The sequence below is a fragment of the Schistocerca serialis genome, chromosome 6, assembly GCF_023864345.2.
Source record: "Schistocerca serialis cubense isolate TAMUIC-IGC-003099 chromosome 6, iqSchSeri2.2, whole genome shotgun sequence".
NCBI classification, from domain to species: domain Eukaryota; kingdom Metazoa; phylum Arthropoda; class Insecta; order Orthoptera; family Acrididae; genus Schistocerca; species Schistocerca serialis.
The window spans coordinates 227,512,502-227,534,618 of record NC_064643.1 but is presented as its reverse complement, the minus strand read 5'-3'; the positions used below and the strand labels follow the sequence as shown (position 1 = coordinate 227,534,618).

General features: G+C 43.4%; 1 protein-coding gene across 1 annotated transcript in view; it reads right to left on the bottom strand.

Annotated features, from left to right (window-relative positions):
• Positions 1–303: 303 nt before the first annotated feature.
• LOC126484448 (uncharacterized) overlaps positions 304–22,117 on the bottom strand; it is a 219,588-nt gene continuing 197,774 nt past the window's right edge. Inside the window, exon 3 of the mRNA XM_050107969.1 lies at positions 304–2,777. Coding sequence (XP_049963926.1) covers positions 2,389–2,777 — 389 coding nt within the window. The 3' untranslated portion in view covers positions 304–2,388. The remainder of the gene's footprint in view (positions 2,778–22,117) is intronic.

The following is a 22,117-nucleotide window of genomic DNA, read 5'->3' as shown; positions in this document are numbered from 1 at the left end:
GAGTCTGTCTAAACTTTGTTCTGAATCTGGTTGTACTACTCAGATCGCTGAGCTTTTCTGTCAAACCATAACTGTTCTATTCATCCTACCGTGTCTTGTGTCTCGGCAAATAAAAGAAGAAAGATACATAATTCTGCTGTATTCTCGACTTGGGTTTGGTCCTTCCTCTCCAGCAACCCTTGTACTGTTATGGTAACATATCAAAATACTGTCCGAGATGGTCATAGATCTTACTGCTATAATCTGTGAAAACTGATAATGGTTGTACTTCATCCAGTGGTAACAGAAACTAGTCTTCGGAAATGTTTATAATATACCTTTATTAAAACGTGGTAAACACTAAGTATGCATATATATCATTTAATGCAAACACGCATTCCTGACAACAGCACATAGAATTCGAATACCTGTCATTTATCACACACACGTCAGACAAGCGGTCGATTTTTCCATTGCAAGTTCAAGACGATTGAGAAGTTAACAGTGTAAGTACCTATTTAATATCATTAGCGATGACATAAATAAGTTATGTTTAATTACGATAAGAATTTCGAAACTGTTACAGATACTTTAAATAGACAGAAATGTGTTTTTAAGACTGATTCCCATTTGGATATTCATTTATTTAAATATTTACCTCTTGTGGAAATGGATTCGGGTCATAATTTGAAAGGGAATGAGGCATGCAACGTGTATGTGTTGCAAGAAACAGACATTCGGTACGTAATGACCAACATCAAGAAGAAACATGTGAAATACTTTGATATGCATTTGTAAGATTTATTACGATAAACTACACTCATAACATTTGCTTATTTTAAGACATTGCCACCACCTACGCCTCGCTTCAGTCTAAACCTGTGTAATATGCAGACGATAACAATAAAGCTAGGAAGGAGGACTAGGACATAATACGTTCTGAGTATGCTACCGCTTTGTTTTCATAGCTATTTACTTTAGTTCGTCGCTAGGTATGTGGAGAACCTCTGTGAATGCCACACTCAAGGAGCAAAACAAGTTTATGGCATATAAGCAAAAATTAAATAAAAATAAAAATTAAAAATTAAAAAATTAAAAATGCTGCGTATGTGATCAGGAACATAACAGATTGCTCTGTGTTGAACGAAGCACTGCAGATGGAACTTGATGTAGGATGAGGAACAACATAGTACCTTTTGGAACACTATACACAGGTGGAGACACAGCTTGCCATTTGCGTTGTCCCCCATTTACTTATGGATGAAATTTTACTTCAACTAAAGGTTTCGGTATATCTAGTACAACAGTTTGCTGGCATGTAGATGATCGGATGAAATGATAGCTGAATTGATTTTATACTAAATTAAAATAGCTTTATAGACATTGTGACGACAGGAAAAGAGGAGTTGTTATTCTTTTCGCTACTCGTAGCCTGTGTTCCTTCATTCCCTGTCTTTGACACGAATTTGAAACAATTCTTGGTTTCATACCCACAAACGAGTTAGTTTACAGGCATACGTTCACAAGTTCGTGTTTCTAGGACCAGTCATCAGTTTATTAACATTCATCACCGGAAAATAAAAGTGACTGGCGCAGAGAGAAAAAGACTGACAGAAAGAAATATGATTTTGCTTTTAAAACAAATAAAGTTGACGTGCCAGAATATTGCGCCAGCTTAAAACACATCCAGGAAGAAATATCGGTTGGTGGGATAGGAGTGCAGAACTAACAGGACTTCCGGTATGAACCAGACCTCGAAGACGACGAAAGACTACCTAAATGGGCGCCATTGACGAGGTCACGAATCTGTCGGGAATGTGCCCACTCGATGTCGCAGACCAGAAAAAGCAGAGAGTGCCATGCGAGAAGCCAGGTGATACAGTTCACTATCAACGACAGGACAATGGAGTGACTAGTCAGTCATTTCTCACATTCGATGCGAGAACATTTCGTAATTTTGAAACATTGGCATTATTGTTTTGGGAAGGGGGACTGACTTACGTGGAGATACACCCGTAATATTTTCTTTGGCCAGAAGGATGTATGTCTAGTTTCTAGAAGTTAAACACTGTTGCCAGAAGGTAATTTATGTCTGTACATGTAACCCCAAATGAAGGGTCATCCTGGGATTCAAAATAGGGTTATACCCTTTGGTTCCCCGTAAGTCAGACTTTTTTTCCATTTCTGGAATTATATCTTTTTGCGAGAAGAAGACACCTTGGTGTTGTTCTTGTTTTCGTACGTTACTATTCCCGTTTGTCGTTCGTCGTCATCGGACTCTTGTAGCATGAAAGGAAAGGTGGAATGGAGAATACAGGCTTGTAGTGAAGTGGACGAGAAGCGAAGCGCTGAGGTGTAGGCGGTGGCAGTGGCTGTGACAAGGAGGGAGGGAGCGGTGACGCCTGGCGCCTAGCGGCCGAGGAAGCGTATGTTGGTGAAGATGGCGCTGGCGGGCCGGCGGCGGTTGCAGAAGCTGACGGTGCGGCTGGAGTCTCCGCGGCGCGCCTCGTGCAGCGCCACCAGCAGCTGGAACACGTCCTCGCGCGTCGGCTGGCACAGGTAGCGGTCGTCGGCGGCCTGGTAGCGGCCGTTCTGCCGCTTCCACGGGTAGCGCCGGTAGTAGCGCGACCGCTTCCAGATGGGCTGCGCGCCACTGCCGATGACGTTGTCGCGCTCCGAGGCGTCGACGTCGTCGTCGGCCCCCTCGACGTACAGCAGCGGCGGCTCGCCCTCGGGCCAGCCTTCCACCAGCAGGCGGGTCAGGTAGGCGCTCAGCAGCTCCAGCTGCTCAGGGTCCGCTGCGGACAGGCAGACAGGGCACGCGTCATCACTACCGCTTCTTACCCAAACTACTTGTTGACTAAGCACAGTAGGCGAAAAAAAAAAAAACACCTGCAAAAGACTGTTATGTAACCGTCATATGTACACTACTGGCCATTTAAATTGCTACACCACGAAGATGACGTGCTACAGACGCGAAATTTAACCGACAGGAAGAAGATGCTGTGATATGCAAATGATTATCTTTTCAGAGCATTCACACAAGATTGGCGCCGATGGCGACACCTACAACGTGCTGACACGAGGAAAGTTTCCATACACAAACAGCAGTTGACCGACGTTGCCTGGTGAAACGTTGTTGTGATGCCTCGTGTAAGGAGGAGAAATGCGTACCATCACGTTTCCGACTTTGATAAAGGTCGGATTGTAGCCTATCGCGATTGCGGTTTATCGTATCGCGACATGGCTGCTCGCGTTGGTCGAGATCCAATGACTGTTAGCAGACTCTGGAATCAGTGGGTTCAGGAGGGTAATACGGAACGCCGTGCTGGATCCCAACGGCCTCGTATAACTAGCAGTCGAGATGACAGGCATCTTATCCGCATGGCTGTAACGGATCGTGCAGCCATGTCTCGATCCCTGAGTCAACGGATGGGGACTTTTGAAAGACATCAACCATCTTCACAAACAGTTAAAAAAATGGTTCAAATGGCTCTGAGCACTATGGGACTTAACTTCTGAGGTCATCATTCCCCTAGAACTTAGAACTACTTAAACCTAATTAACCTAAAGACACCACACACATCCATGCCCGAGGCAGGATTCGAACCTGCGACCGTAGCGGTCACGCGGTACCAGACTGTAGCGCCTAGGACAGCTTCGCCACCCCGGCCGGCAACGAACAGTTCGACGACTTTTCCAGCAGCATGGACTATCAGCTTGGAGACCGTGGCTGCGGTTACCCTTGACGCTGCATCAGAGACAGGAGCGCCTGCGATGGTGTACTCAACGACGAACGTGGATGCACGAATGGCAAAACGTCATTTTTTCGGATGAATCCAGGTACTGTTTACAGCATCATGATGGTCGCATCCGTGTTTGGCGACATCGCGGTGAACGCACATTGGAAGCGTGTATTCGTCATCGCCATACTGGCGTATCGCCTGGAGAGATGGTATGGGGTGCCATTGGTTACACGTCTCGGTCACCTCTTGTTCGCATTGACGGCACTATGAACAGTGGACGTTACATTTCAAATGTGTTACGACACGTGGCTCTACCTTTCATTCGATCCCGGCGAAACCCTACATATCAGCAGGATAATGCACGACTGCATGTTGCAGGTCCTGTACGGGTCTTTCTAGATATAGAAAATGTTCGACTGCTGCCCTGGCCAGTACATTCTCCAGATCTCTCACCAATTGAAAACGTGTGGTCAATGGTGGCCGAGCAACTGGCTCGTCACAATACGCCAGTCACTACTCGTGATGAACTGTGGTATCGTGTTGTAGCTGTATGGGCAGCTGTACCTGTAGACGCCATCCAAGCTCTGTTTGACTCAATGCCCAGGCGTATCAAGGCCGTTATTACGGCCATAGGTGGTTGTTCTGCATACTGATTTCTCAGGATCTATTCACCCAAACTGCGTGAAAATGTAGTCATATGTCATTTCTAGTATAATATATTTGTCCAATAGATACCCGTTTATCATCTGCAGTTCTACTTAGTGAAGCAATTTTAATGGGCACTAGTGTTATGAAGCGACAGTGCACCTTTTCTGCCACTGTGTGATGGTTATTTTATAGAGAGTGAACCTCGTTAGGAGAGATGATCTTTGAACTGTGTGGATCTTGGTCGATTGGGGTCGAGCCGTAGTTTTCCGGCTGTTCTCAGACACACAATCTAAGCAATTGATGTATACAACGTGTTCGGAGATTCCCATTACAGACTTCTAGCACTTGTAACGAGGACTGAGTAGGTCTATATCTTCAAACAGTAATCGATATCCGGAACCGTTTTCCGTGCTTCAGACATTTGAGAACATAATTATTTTCAGCCATAATGTCTATGTTTGTGAACCGTGTGGGATAATTATTTATTTCAAGTTTCTGCTACCAGTCACTTTTTATTTTATGCTTAATCTAACATAATGCAACGCGTTTCGACCATGTTCTGTTCATCTTCAGGCGTTTATACACACATACATACATAGAGAAATGTTACTTAAAAATAAACAGTCTAAAACTTTGTCCATTGTTTTTTACTGTAGATGCTGGTGTGGCATTTTGGGGGAAGGAGGGGGCAGTGTATGGCTAGCAATCGAAATCGGTGATGTCTTCTGCTGGTTTTCTTCTTTGTGGTTGACTATGTATATCACAGTCTGTATAGGATGCAGATAGATTTGCATCAGTTATGTGTTACGAAAATAGTGTGAAAGGCTTTTATATGACAGTTGATCACTTATGGTGATGAAATTGTAGGTGATCAACTGTCATATAACAACCACAATTGTTCGCTGTCGGTTGAATAATATTCTTGACAATTTGGGAGAACGATTTGACGGCGGGAGGTCAGTTGGTGCACAAAATCCTGTACCGGCGACAATATCGCAATTATATACAGCTGTAGAGGCAGCACGGTTCAATATTTCTGTAAGGGTCTTTCAACGACTTGCTGAGTCAGTGCCACTTCGAGTTGCTGCACTGCGTCGAACATACACAGATCTGACACGATATCTGGAGACATCTTACAACTTTTGCCACCTCAGTGTATATAGGCGATTAAAACGTTTCCGTTTGAGTGCGTTGCTGTAGTTTATAGGCAATGTAAAGCGACTCCGGGTATACAGTATAAGCATTGGCATTTGTCAACTCAGTGTATAAAAATTATAATCTCACCACAGGAAATACATGACGTTAAATGAGCACACTGCTTGCTTTGGAGAGGAGCTCATATAACCCTCCACCGCGACATAAATCACGACAGTCAAGTGTCGTTATCTGTCTCTTGGTTATATTGAATGAGGGCAGCAAGATGAGTCAATGTGAAGACATGGCAGGACGGCAGAAAAGAGCTATCGTAGTTGAACGCACCTATGACCACACTTTTGATGAGGACATCAGATTTGCTTGTGTATCAACGCAGTGTGTCGCAGCCATCTAAAACGGCGCAAGAACAGTGGAAATAGAAACATCAGAACCGACAAGGATCAGAGACAAGTCTCACGCCTTTTCTACATTTGTATCTACATACATACTCAGCAAGCCACCGCACAGTGTGAAGCAGACAGTATCATGTACCATTACTAGTCATTTCTTTTACTGTTCCATTTTCAAGAAGAGAGAGTAAAAAAAGAGTGTCTATAAGCCTCTGCACGAGCCCCAATTTCTTTTATCTTCGTGGTCACTGTACACTGGTGGCAGAAGAATCGTTCTGCAGTCCACTTCAAATGCCGCTTCTCTCATAATTCTCGAGAGCGTTCCGCGGAAAGAATGACGTCTTCCCTCCCCGGATTCCCATTTGAGTTCACGAACCATTTCCGTAACATTCACGTCTTGACAGAACCTAAATGTAAGAAATATAACAGCCCGTCTCTGAATAGCGTCGATTTTTTTGTGAGTCATCCGTGATCTGGCTGGTTTGATGGGACCCGCCACGAATACCTCTCCTGTGCCAACCTATTCATCTAAAAGTAGCACTTGCAAGCTACGTCCTCGAATATTTGCTAGGTGTATTCCGGTCTCTGTCTTCCTCTACAGTTTTTGCGCACCACAGCTCCCTAAAATACAATGGAAGTCATTCCCTCATGTCTTAAGAGATGTCCTATAGTCCTGTTCCTTCTCCTTGTCACTGTTTTCCACATATGCCTTTCCTCTCCGATTCTGCGCAGGACCACCTCATTCCTTACCTTACGAGCCCACCAAATTTTCAACATCCGTCTGTAGCACCACATCTCAAATACTTGGATTCTCTTCTGTTCCCGTTTTCTCACAGTCCATGTTTCGCTACCGTACAACGCTGTGCTCCGGACGTACATTCTCAGAAATTTCTTCCTCAAATTGAGGCCTATGTCTGAAACTATTAGATTTCTCTTGGCCAGGAATGCCCTTTTTTCCAGAGCTAGTCTGCTTTTGATGTCCTCCTTGCTCCGTCTGTCATTGGTTATTTTGCTGCCTAAGTTGTAGAATTCCTTAACTTCATCTAATTCGTTACCATCAATCCTGATGTGATATTTTTCGCTGTTCTTATTTCTCCTACCTCTCATTACTTTCGTCTTTCTTCTATTTACTTTGTCCATATACTGTACTCATTACACTATTCATTCCATTCAGGAGATCATGTAATTCTTCTTCACTTTCACTCCGCACAGCAATGTCATCAGAGAATCGTATCATTGATATCCTTTCACCTTGAATTTTAATTTCACTCCTGAACCTTTCTTTTATTTCCATCATTGCTTCTTCGATGTATAGATTAAACAGCAGGGGCGAAAGACTACATCTCTGTCTTATAACCTTTTCAGTCCGAGTACTTCGTTCTTGTTCGTCCACTCTTATTATTCCCTCTTGACTCTTGTACATATTGTATAATACCCATCTCTCCCTATTGCTTACCCCTATTTTTCTCAGAGATTCGAACACCTTGCACCATTTTACTCTTTCAAATGCTTTTTGCAAGTCGACAAATCCAATGAAGGTGTCTTGATTTTTCTTTAGTCTTTGTTCTTTTATCAATCGCAACGTCTGACTTTGCCTTTGTGGTGACTATACCTTTCCTAAAGTCAAAATGATCGTCATTAAACATACCCTCAATTTTCTTTGCCATTCCACTGTATATCAATCTTGCCAGAAACATGGATGCATGAGCTGTTAAGCTGACTGTGGGATAATTCTCCCACTTGTCAGATCTTGCAGTCTTCGGAATTGTGGGATGATATTTCCCCCCCCCCCCCCCCCCCCATGAACCATGGACCTTGCCGATGGTGGGGAGGCTTGCGTGCCTCAGCGATACAGATAGCCGTACCGTAGGTGCAACCACAACGGAGGGGTATCTGTTGAGAGGCCAGACAAACGTGTGGTTCCTGAAGAGGGGCAGCAGCCTTTTCAGTAGTTGCAAGGGCAACAGTCTGGATGATTGACTGATCTGGCCTTGTAACAATAACCGAAACGGCCTTGCTGTGCTGGTACTGCGAACGGCAGAAAGCAAGGGGAAACTACAGCCGTAATTTTTCCCGAGGGCATGCAGCTTTACTGTATGATTACATGATGATGGCGTCCTCTTGGGTAAAATATTCCGGAGGTAAAATAGTCCCCCATTCGGATTTCCGGGCGGGGACTACTCAAGAGGATGTCGTTATCAGGAGAAAGAAAACTGGCGTTCTACGGATCGGAGCGTGGAATGTCAGATCCCTTAATCGGGCAGGTAGGTTAGAAAATTTAAAAAGGGAAATGGATAGGTTGAAGTTAGATATAGTGGGAATTAGTGAAGTTCGGTGGCAGGAGGAACAAGACTTCTGGTCAGGTGACTACAGGGTTATAAACACAAAATCAAATAGGGGTAATGCAGGAGTAGGTTTAATAATGAATAGGAAAATAGGAATGCGGGTAAGCTACTACAAACAGCATAGTGAACGCATTATTGTGGCCAAGATAGATACGAAGCCCACGCCTACTACAGTAGTACAAGTTTATATGCCAACTAGCTCTGCAGATGACGAAGAAATTGAAGAAATATATGATGAAATAAAAGAAATTATTCAGATTGTGAAGGGAGACGAAAATTTAATAGTCATGGGTGACTGGAATTCGAGTGTAGGAAAAGGGAGAGAAGGAAACATAGTAGGTGAATATGGATTGGGGGACAGAAATGAAAGAGGAAGCCGCCTAGTCGAATTTTGCACAGAGCACAACATAATCATAACTAACACTTGGTTTAAGAATCATGAAAGAAGGTTGTATACATGGAAGAACCCTGGAGATACTAAAAGGTATCAGATAGATTATATAATGGTAAGACAGAGATTTAGGAACCAGGTTTTAAATTGTAAGACATTTCCAGGGGCAGATGTGGACTCTGACCACAATCTATTGGTTATGACCTGTAGATTAAAACTGAAGAAACTGCAAAAAGGTGGGAATTTAAGGGGATGGGACCTGGATAAACTAAAAGAACCAGAGGTTGTACAGAGATTCAGGGAGAGCATAAGGGAGCAATTGACAGGAATGGGGGAAATAATTACAGTAGAAGAAGAATGGGTAGCTTTGAGGGATGAAGTAGTGAAGGTAGCAGAGGATCAAGTAGGTAAACAGACGAGGGCTAGTAGAAATCCTTGGGTAACAGAAGAAATATTGAATTTAATTGATGAAAGGAGAAAATATAAAAATGCAGTAAGAGAAACAGGCAAAAAGGAATACAAACGTCTCAAAAATGAGATCGACAGGAAGTGCAAAATGGCTAAGCAGGGATGGCTAGAGGACAAATGTAAGGATGTAGAGGCCTATCTCACTAGGGGTAAGATAGATACCGCCTACAGGAAAATTAAAGAGACCTTTGGAGATAAGAGAACGACTTGTATGAATATCAAGAGCTCAGATGGAAACCCAGTTCTAAGCAAAGAAGGGAAAGCAGAAAGGTGGAAGGAGTATATAAAGGGTAAATACAAGGGCGATGTACTTGAGGACGATATTATGGAAATGGAAGAGGATGTAGATGAAGATGAAATGGGAGATATGATACTGCGTGAAGAGTTTGACAGAGCACTGAAAGACCTGAGTCGAAACAAGGCCCCCGGAGTAGACAATATTCCATTGGAACTACTGACGGCCGTGGGAGAGCCAGTCCTGACAAAACTCTACCATCTGGTGAGCAAGATGTATGAAACAGGCGAAATACCCTCAGACTTCAAGAAGAATATAATAATTCCAATCCCAAAGAAAGGAGGTGTTGACAGATGTGAAAATTACCGAACTATCAGCTTAATAAGTCACAGCTGCAAAATACTAACACGAATTCTTTACAGACGAATGGAAAAACTAGTAGAAGCCAACCTCGGGGAAGATCAGTTTGGATTCCGTAGAAACACTGGAACACGTGAGGCAATACTGACCTTACGACTTATCTTAGAAGAAAGATTAAGGAAAGGCAAACCTACGTTTCTAGCATTTGTAGACTTAGAGAAAGCTTTTGACAATGTTGATTGGAATACTTTCTTTCAAATTCTAAAGGTGGCAGGGGTAAAATACAGGGAGCGAAAGGCTATTTACAATTTGTACAGAAACCAGATGGCAGTTATAAGAGTCGAGGGACATGAAAGGGAAGCAGTGATTGGGAAGGGAGTAAGACAGGGTTGTAGCCTCTCCCCGATGTTGTTCAATCTGTATATTGAGCAAGCAGTAAAGGAAACAAAAGAAAAATTCGGAGTAGGTATTAAAATTCATGGAGAAGAAATAAAAACTTTGGGGTTCGCCGATGACATTGTAATTCTGTCAGAGACAGCAAAGGACTTGGAAGAGCAGTTGAATGGAATGGACAGTGTCTTGAAAGGAGGATATAAGATGAACATCAACAAAAGCAAAACAAGGATAATGGAATGTAGTCTAATTAAGTCGGGTGATGCTGAGGGAATTAGATTAGGAAATGAGGCACTTAAAGTAGTAAAGGAGTTTTGCTATTTGGGGAGCAAAATAACTGATGATGGTCGAAGTAGAGAGGATATAAAATGTAGGCTGGCAATGGCAAGGAAAGCGTTTCCGAAGAAGAGAAATTTGTTAACATCCAGTATAGATTTAAGTGTCAGGAAGTCATTTCTGAAAGTATTCGTATGGAGTGTAGCCATGTATGGAAGTGAAACATGGACGATAAATAGTTTGGACAAGAAGAGAATAGAAGCTTTCGAAATGTGGTGCTACAGAAGAATGCTGAAGATTAGATGGGTAGATCACATAACTAATGAGGAAGTATTGAATAGGATTGGGGAGAAGAGAAGTTTGTGGCACAACTTGACCAGAAGAAGGGATCGGTTGGTAGGACATGTTCTGAGGCATCAAGGGATCACCAATTTAGTATTGGAGGGCAGCGTGGAGGGTAAAAATCGTAGAGGGAGACCAAGAGATGAATACACTAAGCAGATTCAGAAGGATGTAGGTTGCAGTAGGTACTGGGAGATGAAAAAGCTTGCACAGGATAGAGTAGCATGGAGAGCTGCATCAAACCAGTCTCAGGACTGAAGACCACAACAACAACAACAATTTTTCCGAAAGTCAGATGGTATGTCACCAGACTCATACATTGTGCACACCAACACGAATAGTCGTTTCGTTGGCGCTTCCCCGATTTTAGAAATTACTATGGAATGTTATTTAACCCTTCTGCCTTATTTGATTTTAAATCTTCCAAAGGTCTCTTAAATTCTGATTCTAATATTGGATCCCCTGTCTCTTCTAAACCGACTTCTGTTTCTTCTTCTATCACATCAGACAACTCTTCCCACTCACACAGGCCTTCAGTGTACTCTTTCTGTTGTGTCTAGACAAGACAGCCTAGACGCAATAAGAGGAAGCCGAAAGGCACGCGCTAAGCTAAAGCAGTATGGCGTGAGGTCTGAAACAGGATACGTAATGAATGCTATAAAGAAAAGTACGTAGCTTCTGGAATACTTAACTTTAATCCATCCTTGTGGTACATCTGGAGATTGTGGCGATACAAATGAGACTCTTTAGATACATGCAATGTTACTAATGACGCCTTGCTAGGTCGTAGCCATTGACTTAGCTGAAGGCTATTCTAACTATCTGCTCGGCCAAGGAGCGAGGCTTCGTCCGTGTAGTCGCTAGCTAAGTCGTCCGTACAACTGGGCCGAGTGCTAGTCTGTATCTCGAGACCTGCCTTGTGGTGGCGCTCGGTCTTCGATCCCTGACAGTGGCGACACGCGGGTCCGACATGTACTAATGGACCACGGCCGATTTAAAGGTGTCACCTAGCAAGTGTGGTGTCTGGCGGTGACACCACACTTTCCATCTATTCATTCTCTCCTCCGCATTTAAAAGTGGAATTCCCGTTAACAACCTTGCTTTTAGTTTCACCAAAGATTGTTTTGACTTCCCTATATGCTGAGTCACTCCTTCCAAAACTCATTTCGTTTTCGATTTCTTCACAGTTTTCATGCAGCCATTTCGTCCTAGTTTCCCTGCACTTCCTATTCATTTTATTCCTCAGCGATTTGCTTCTATATCTTTCTTTAATCCGAGATGGCAGGTATCCCAAACACTCGAGCAGAATGTAAAAATGGGTCACAGTAGTGTTTCACACACGGTCCCTTTTGCAGATGAGCCACACATTCCGAAATTCTCCCAATAAGCCGAAGGCAACCGCTCACCTTCCCTACTACAGTCCGTAAGTGCTCGTTCCATTTTATATCGCTCTGCAGCGTTCCGAGCAGATACGAGGAAATGATGGAAGTTAAGGGCTTCGAATATCTTACCTAACTTTATTTACATTCAGCATCTGTATCCTACATATCTACATATTTATTCTCAATATAGTCATCTGTCGACGAACAAACTTTTCCCAAGGACAGACTAGTTTGTTGATACAGCCATTGTAGAACGTGATTTGATCCATTATAAATGGTTCTGAAAGCCTGCGATTGTGAAAATAACAGGTTTGCTTATAAATAGCTCATCTGCTACCAGTCACGATTTTGTTTACTTTATTTTTCGCGCGACGCGTTTCGGGAAATGATTCCCATTTTAAAGTGCGTTTTTTGTGTTTGTTATGTCATTCCTATGTGAAAATTGTTGGATGTAAGGTCCGCCAGTTACGCAAATTACCGTTTTTTTCTCAGTACCGAAACATGTATCGGCACCACTGTTCGATCATCAGTGGTTTTTCGTTTTTATTTATTCCGTAATGTGTACATTTTTGTTAAATGATTATAAAATTATGTGCATATTTAGTTGAAACAATAGATCGTTTCTTTTTCTAAATACCTGTACATCTGGTGTGCATGAATTTTCTGAATCAATTGCGAGTTAATTACTACAGGTAGCTTGTCATCTGCAACCAAACGATGTTGATGAGAAAGTTTTTTGCTGGTAATTAACCTATCTTCTAGAATTTAATATAGTTTGTCGCGATGTTTTAGCGCCTATATTCGTTTTTACTTACGTTTTCGTGTGGCAAGCACTTCCATTCTCCGCATCATGCTGGGGTGTTGTGATGCACCACAGAATAAATAAAAACGAAAACCCAATGATGATGGCACAGTAGTGCCGAAACATGTTTGGGTACTGAGAGAAAAAGGTGTTTTGCATAACTGGCGGACCTCACATTCAACAATTTTAACTGCAAACACGACCAACACAAGGAGCTGCATATCAAAATGATGAATATTCCTATGTGATGTTGTAGATGAGTGAGATTCTGCTTCATTTCATTGAATTTACTGCAACGTGTAAGAAAACAAGCGATTTTTGGTTGGTTGTCGATCTTATCGTGAAGTTAGTGGCGAAATTTAGAAGACTTTGTACTTACAGTTTCCTTAAGGTCCATTTGTGTAGTCTCACACACACTAAACATCACAGACAACTTATTGTACACTTTTAAACATCGAAAACATTTTATATAAACAAAACAGTTACACAGATGTTCCTACAAGTAGTCGACAGAGATGACATTATAGGACTTCCATAGAGTGTAATATGCTTTTGTACAGAGGTTATTTATCTTAACAATTTGGATCATAATTTACTTATCTCTATTTTACAATTGTGCTTATTTCTATGTGTTACTATTTTTATTTAAGTACACTGTCGAAACATCTGAAGAAATTCACTGATTCACTTTCAAGTTTTTCGTTTAGTATTTTATCTTCATATTTTCTGTAATGTGAATATTTCTCCAGTTCTTCTAGCAAATCCATTTTATGTCCTTTATTTAGTCGGTGGAGTACTTTGACATTGTGCTCTATTTTTCCAAATGGGTGTCCCGTCATATCTACATGTGTTGCTATGGCTGATGTAGTGTGTCTGTTGTGTGTGTAGGCTTTTATTTGCTCTGTGTACCTGATGTTGAAATTTCGGCCTGTTTGTCCTCGGTAGAACACGGAGCATTCCTGGCATGTCTGAGTATAGATCATGCTGACCTACACTTGCAATCTATGTAGTGCGCCAATCACTCCACACCCTGCCACTTCCTTTGAATATTCCCTGCCTTTCCCTTCCTGAAATGCTTCTTCCAACCTTCTCACATTTTTATGCATCTTCCATGCGTTGAATACCACGTGTATCCCACGCGGCAATGACTGGTGATCACTCGTCTTCCTACTTGGCGAACAGCAGCTACCCTTCCAGGTGGTGGTTCCATAACGCTTCCATCCCGACGAAGATCAGTAGTTCCACTATGAACAGCATCATCTCGCCTTCTCTGCACCTCACCTACATCCGGGAATACATAGTACCTTCCTCCCTATTAAATTCATTGCTGCTCCACACCTGCTTACACTAATTACGTTAAATCTGCATCTAATAAACAATATTAAATGACTATCTCGGAGGCCTTAATGTATAGCGATTCCTCATTACACTTTGATTCACAACATCTAGTTTATCTTCCGATACCTTTCTCATGACTCTCCCTTTCCGGTCCGTATCTTCTATCCCTGGAATAACTTCTGGACGTCCTCGAAATTGTTTCGACCGCTCTACATGCACAATTGTCGTTCTCGTCGGCTACTGAATCTTGATAGCTACTGCCGATGTAATCTCTACTACTTAATATGGCCCCTGATACTTTGAAAAAAACGTCTTTGTCTTTCCCTCCTGCGTATACGAGGTTGATAGCATCACACACTGGCCGACCTTATACAGTAGAATTCTTGCCGTAAGGCCCACTGCTTCATCCTGTTTCTCCTGTCCTCGTGTGTTTGCCCTCCGTACTCTGTTCTAAATTTCCCTAACCACTCTGGCAAACTCCTTAACAGCCTCTCCAGTTTTCCCATTCTTCGTTTGGCATTTTACGAGCAGATACTACTTCATGTGGCGATAATCCTGCATTCGTCTGCCGCTTTGAGTTGTAGGCTGAGACGACTTACTTCAAATAGACATCACAGTTGGTATGATGCGAGTCACCGCAGTACCCAAGCATATTTCCGACTGTCCTATGCACTCTCTCAGTTCTTGCATTGGCTTGTGGGTGGAGAGGACTCGTCCTTAACTTCTTCGCATTCAATAGCTTACATAATTAGCTATTGTGGCAACACTCAGCCAAGTGCATGGCTTGATGCATCACATGATAAAACAACTTCTCCTTTAAAATCCAAAAGTATCAATATCGGATTCGATGTTAAAGCGTCTTTTACATCTTCAAAAGCATGCTGGCACTTTTCAGACCACAAAAATTTCGTACCCTTTTTTAACAATTGTGTCAACGGTCTGGCAATATCCGTAAATCCTTTTACAAACTGGCAGTAATAGTTCGTAACTTCTAAGAATGACTACAACTCATTTACAAATTCTGGTACAGGAGATTCGCGTATGGCTCTAATTTATTTAGGGTCTTTCTTAACCCCACCTTTACTTATGTTACGACATATGTATGCTACCTGTTCCATCGCAAAATCACACTTTTCTTTACTGAATGTTATCTTCGCTGCTTTTAACCTTAGAAACACTTTCCTTAATCGCTGCATATGCTGTTCCATATTACTCCCACAGACAATTATGGCATCGAGATACACTAAGCATAACCATGGTTTTAAACCTCTGAGTACTGTACCCAACAATCTCTGAGAAGTTGTAGGTGCATTTTGTAATCCAAATGGCATTCTTTTGAACTGGTAGTGTCCCCGGGGTGCTGAAACACTGTTTTGTGTCGATTCTGCAGTGCAATCTCTATCTGGTGATAACCACTCTTCAAATCCATTGTTGAAAAATATTTGCATTGCCCTAAATGATCCAAATTTTCTGTGATGTTTAACAAAGGGTAGGCATCCGTTACGGTTTTCGCATTTAGATTTCTGTAATCACAACAAAACTTACATTTTCATGTTCCACCTGTCGATTCTTTTGGCTCAACGGCTATTCCTACGCCCCATGTATCACTAGTTTCTTTAGTTATTCCATCTTTTAGCTACTGATCTATAAATTCTTCCAAAATTGACTGCAAGTATCTAGGTATTCTGTATGATTTTTTATTCATTTCCAGTTGGTATACGGTGTTGTGTAATGTACGTAGCTGGTAAAGGCACTTTTGGAAAAAATAAATCCTTAAATTCCAAAAGTAATTCTTCCATCTATTCACTATTGTTTTCCTGTAGGTGTTCCACTTCTGCTTGTAATGAAGTTCCAATGTTGTCTGGAGATTGTCCATGGCTGACACCCCCTCGCGTCCCATTCTTCTTCTTCCATGGCATCCATATTATCGACTAACAACCCCTTCGTTAATCCTATGTCCTCTGCGTGAAAACTATGTACAAAAGAGGTACCTTTTTTCACTATTTATTTCTTGTATGTGTACAGCACCTCTTTTATCTAAGCAACCCGCCTGGTCCAATGCTTCACTGTGTTCTAACGGCTCCACCACACACAAAATTCCAACCGGCAAGCTTACATCTGCAGCTGGTTACATTTATTATTAGTGGATCTCCTAATCATGGAAAAGTTGTAGGACAGTTTAAGGAACTTGTAATTTAAATCAGGACTGAGCAAATCAGATTTTTATTTGCTCTAATTATCGGACATGTACAGAAATAGTTAACTGAGAGCAAAATTCTCTAAAAATTTGGACTGAGTTCACGTAAAATCGCATTAAGACTTTAGGTAGGAACCATATTGTATGGAAGACTTCTTGGAGAAAACGCAACAGATTATTCTTACTTTGGCAGCTACTCGTAACAAATTCGACGTAATGAGACAAAATCACAAATTACTCGTATAAAACGATGAGCAACTCAAGTTAAACACCAGAACAAGTAAGTAGCGAGCTGTTCCGAGTGTAGATCACGCTACCCCAGACTTAGAAACTTACATTTCACCGAAGTCAACAAAATGTGGGCCCATCAGCATCATACTGCAGCCACGAGACAAAATTCTCTGTGGCCAAGATATGAATGCCATGAAATGAATCCTCAACTCTCTGCTTTCAATAAATTCTACATCGAGTGGATGTCCCAATGCTGTTGCCACTGTGATGGACGAGAACATCACTTGTTTCATGAATAAATAGGAGAACATAGCAGAAACTTCCTACTCTTGGCAAACAAAATGAACATTAACAAACTTGAGTTGGTAGTGGCCTAGAGTAGTGTCTCCTCGATTGGTCGGCCAAATCACGCCGAGCACAGTGGCAGAGAGACTCCATCAAATGATTGGAATCATTTTTGTCATGTTGCCCGGGTGTCTCGACCGTCAGTATTTGTGCTGAATAGGCGAAAATGTCATACTCAGTTATATTTTGGGGACGGCAGTAGTGACACGGCGACCTCTACCCAGGCGCCGGCTCTGCCCGCAAAAACAGGAAGTAGACTTGGGCTCGTTTCAGTCAGTTTGGGTGCACAGATCCTGAGAAATCAGTACACAGAACAACCACCTCTGGCCGTAATAACGGCATTCATACGCCTGGGCATTGAGTTAAACAGAGTTTGGATGGCATGTACAGATACAACTGCCCATGCAGTTTCAACACTATACCACAGTTCATCAAGAATAGTGACTGGCGTATTGTGACGAGCCAGTTGCTCGGCTACCATTGAACAGACGTTTTCAGTTGGTGACAGATCTGGAGAAAGTGCTGGCCAGGGCAGCAACAGAACATTTTCTGTATCCAGAAAGGCCCGTAAAGGACCTGCAACATGCGATCGTACATTATCCTGCTGAAATGTAGGGTTTCGCAGGGATCGAATGAAGGGTAGAGCCACGGATCGCAACACATCTTAAATGTAACGTCCACTGTTCAAAGTGCCGTCAATGCGAACAAGAGGTGACCGAGACGTGTAACCAATGGCACCCCATACCATCACGCCGGGTGATACGCCAGTATGACGATGACGAATACACGCTTCCAATGTGCGTTCACCGCGATGTCGCTAAACACGGATGCGACCATCATGATGCTGTAAACAGAACCTGGATTCATTCGAAAAAATTACGTTTTGCCATTCGTGTACCCAGGTTCGTCGATGAGTACACCATCGCAGGCGCTCCTGTCTGTGATGCAGCGTCAAGGGTAACCGCAGCTATGGTCTCCGAGCTGATAGCCCATGCTGCTGCAAACGTCGTCGAACTGTTCGTGCAGATGGTTGTTGTCTTGCAAACGCCCCCATCTGTTGACTCAGGGATCCAGACGTGGCTGCACGATCCGTTACAGCCATGCGGATAAGATGCCTGTCATCTCGACTGCTAGTGATACGAGGCCGTTGGGACACAGTACGGCGTTTCGTATTACCTTCCTGAAGCCACCGATTCAATATTCTGCTAACAGTCATTGGATCTCGATCAACGCGAGCAGGAATGTCGCGATACGATAAACCGCAATCGCGATAGGCTACAATCCGACCTTTATCATAGTCGGAATCGTGATGGTACGCATTTCTCCTCCTTACACGAAGCATCACAACAACGTTTCACCAGGCAACGCTGGTCAACTGCTCCTTCTGTATGAGAAATCGGTTGGAAACTTTCATCATGTCAGCATGTTGTAGGTGTCGCCACCGGCGCCAACCTTGTGTGAATGCTCTGAAAAGCTAATCATTTGCATATCATAGCATCTTCTTCCTTTCGGTTAAATTTCGCGTCTGTAGCACGTCATCTTCGTGGTGCAGCAATTTTAATGGCCAGTAGTACAGTGGTACACAAAACAGGTCCGAACGCTGTTGCAGAGGCAACGGAAAAAGCATGCGAAGTTCAGAAGAACGCGAAATCCCGAAGATTGGCTAAAATTTACAGACGCGCGAAATTTGGCACGGACTTCAAAAAAATGGTTCAAATGGCTCTGAGCACTATGGGACTTAACTACTGTGGTCATCAGTCCCCTAGAACTTAGAACTACCTAAACCTAACTAACCTAAGGACAGGACACACATCCATGCCCGAGGCAGGATTCGAACCTGTGACTGGAGCGGTCGCGCGGCTCCAGACTGTAGCGCCTAGAACCGCTCGGCCACTCTGGCCGGCCGCACGGACTTCAATGCGAGATACCTTTAATAGGTTCCACAACGAAACATTGTCTCGAAATTTGGTAGAAAATCCGAAGAAATTCTGGTCGTATGTAAAGTACACAAGCGGCAAGACGCAGTCAATACCTTCGTTGCGCAGTGCCGATGGTACTGTTACCGACGACTGTGCCGCTAAAGCGGAGTTATTGAACGCAGTTTTCCGAAATTCCTTCACCAGGGAAGGCGAATGGAATATTCCAGAATTTGAAACACGAACAGCTGCTAGCACGAGTTTCTTAGAAGTAGATACCTTAGGGGTTGCGAAGCAACTCAGATTGCTTGATACGGGCAAGTCTTCAGGTCCAGATTGTATACCGTTTAGGTTCCTTTCAGATTACGCTGATACAATAGCTCCCTACTTAGCAATCATATACAACCGCTCGCTCACCGATAGATCTGTACCTACAGATTGGAAAATGACGCAGGTCGCACTAGTGTTTAAGAAGGGTAGTAGGAGTAATCCATCTAACTACGGACGTATATCATTGACGTCGGTTTGCAGTAGGGTTTTGGAGCATATACTGTATTCAAACATTATGAATCACCTCGAAGGGAACGAACTATTGATACGCAATCAGCATTGTTTCAGAAAACATCGTTCTTGTGCAACGCAGCTAGCTCTTTATCCGCACGAAGTAATGGCCACTATTGACAGGGGATCTCAAGTTGATTCCGTATTTTTAGATTTCCGGGAAGCTTTTGACACCGTTCCTCACAAGCGACTTCTAATCAAGATGCGGGCCTATGGGCGTCAGTTGTGCGACTGGATTCGTGATTTCCTGTTAGGAAGGTCGCAGTTCGTAGTAATAGACGGCAAATCATCGAGTAAAACTGAAGTGATATCAGGTGTTCCCCAGGGAAGCGTCCTGGGACCTCTGCTGTTCCTAATCTATAAGAATGACCTGGGTGACAATCTGAGCAGTTCTCTTAGGTTGTTCGCAGATGATGCTGTAATTTATCGTCTAGTAAGGTCATCCGAAGACCAGTATCAGTTGCAAAGCGATTTAGAAAAGATTTCTGTATGGTGTGGCAGGTGGAAGTTGACGCTAAATAACGAAAAGTGTGAGGTGATCCACATGAGTTCCAAAAGAAATCCGTTGGAATTCGATTACTCGGTAAATGGTACAATTCTCAAGGCTATCAATTCAACTAAGTACCTGGGTGTTAAAAATACGAACAACTTCAGTTGGAAAGACCACATAGATAATATTGTGGGGAAGGCGAGCCAAAGGTTGCGTTTCATTGGCAGGACACTTAGAAGATGCAACAAGTCCACTAAAGAGACAGCTTACACTACACTCGTTCGTCCTCTGTTAGAATATTGCTGCGCGGTGTGGGATCCTTACCATGGGATTGACGGAGGACATCGAAAGGGTGCAAAAAAGGGCAGCTCGTTTTGTATTATCACGTAATACGGGATAGAGTGTGGCAGATGTGATACGCGAGTTGGGATGGAAGTCATTACAGCAAAGACGTTTTTCGTCGCGGCGAGATCTATTTACGAAATTTCAGTCACCAATTTTCTCTTCCGAATGCGAAAATTTTTTGTTGAGCCCAACCTAGATAGGTAGGAATGATCAAGAGAAATCAGAGCTCGAACAGAAAAGTTTAGGTGTTCGTTTTTCCCGCGCGCTGTTCGGGAGTGGAATGGTAGAGAGATAGCGTGATTGTGGTTCGATGATCCCTTTGCCAAGCACATAAATGTGAATTGCAGAGTAGTCATGTAGATGTAGATGTAGATGTAGTGTATTATAAACTGAAATCGGAACTCACGTGACCAAGCCAAGGTTTTCCAACAGTCAAGGGTCCAACCGATATGGACACGTACGTGGAGAGGCGTTGCAGGCGACGTCGTGCTCCTGCTGTTAGCAGGGTCACTCGCGTCGTTTGTCTTCTGCCATAGCCCACTAAGAGGAGATTTCGCCGTACGGTGCTAACTAAGATAGTCGTCGTACGTCTCCCATTATTTTCTGTAGTCATTTCAGGCTGTGTTACTTGTCTGTTAGCAGTGACATCTCTACGGAAAAGCTGTTGCTCATGATCGTTAAGTGAGCACCGCCGACCACTGCTTCGTCCTTGGTGAACGGTAATCCCTGAAATTCGGTGTTCTCAGCAGACTCTTGACACTGTGGATCGCGGAACACTGAATTCGCGAATGATTTACGAAATGAAATGTCCCAGGCGTCTAGCTCCAAATAGCACTCCGCGTTCAAAGTCTGTTAATTCGCATGATGTGGCCATAATCACGGACGAATCCTTTCCACATGAATCAGCTCAGTACAAAATGACAGCTCCGACAGCGCACAGCCCTTTTATACACTACTGCCCATTAAAATTGCTACATCACGAAGATGACGTGCTACGGACGCGAAATTTAACCGACAGGAAGAAGATGCTGTGATATGCAAATGATCAACTTTTCAGAGGATTCACACAAGGTTGGCGCCGGTGCCGACACCTACAACGTGCTGACGTGAGCAAAGTTTCCACCCGATTTCTCATACACAAACAGCAGTTGGCCGGCGTTGTATGGTGAAACGTTGTTGTGATGCCTCGTGTAAGGATGGTTCAAATGGCTCTGAGCACTATGGGACTTAACTTCTAAGGTCATCAGTCCCCTAGAACTTATAACTACTTAAACCTAACTACCCTAAGGACATCACACACATCCATGCCCGAGGCAGGATTCGAACCTGCGACCGTAGCGTTCGCGCGTTTGCAGACTGAAGCGCCTAGAACCGCTCGGCCCCTCCGGCCGGCCTCGTGTAAGGAGGAGAAATGCGTACCATCACGTTTCCGACTTTGATGAAGGTCGGATTGTAGCCTATCGCGATTGCGGTTTATTGTATCGCGACATTGCTGCTCGCGTTGGTCGAAATCCAATGACTGTTAGCAGAATATGGAATCGGTGGCTTCAGGAGGGTAATACGGAATGCCGTGCTGGATCCCAACGGCCTCGTATCACTAGCAGTCGAGATGACAGGCATCATATTCGCATGGCTGTAACGGATCGTGCAGCCACGTCTCGATCCCTGAGTCAACAGATGGGGACGTTTGCAAGACAACAACCATCTGCACGAACAGTTCGACGACGTTTGCAGCAGCATCAGCTATCAGATCGGAGACCATGGCTGCGGTTACCCTTGACGC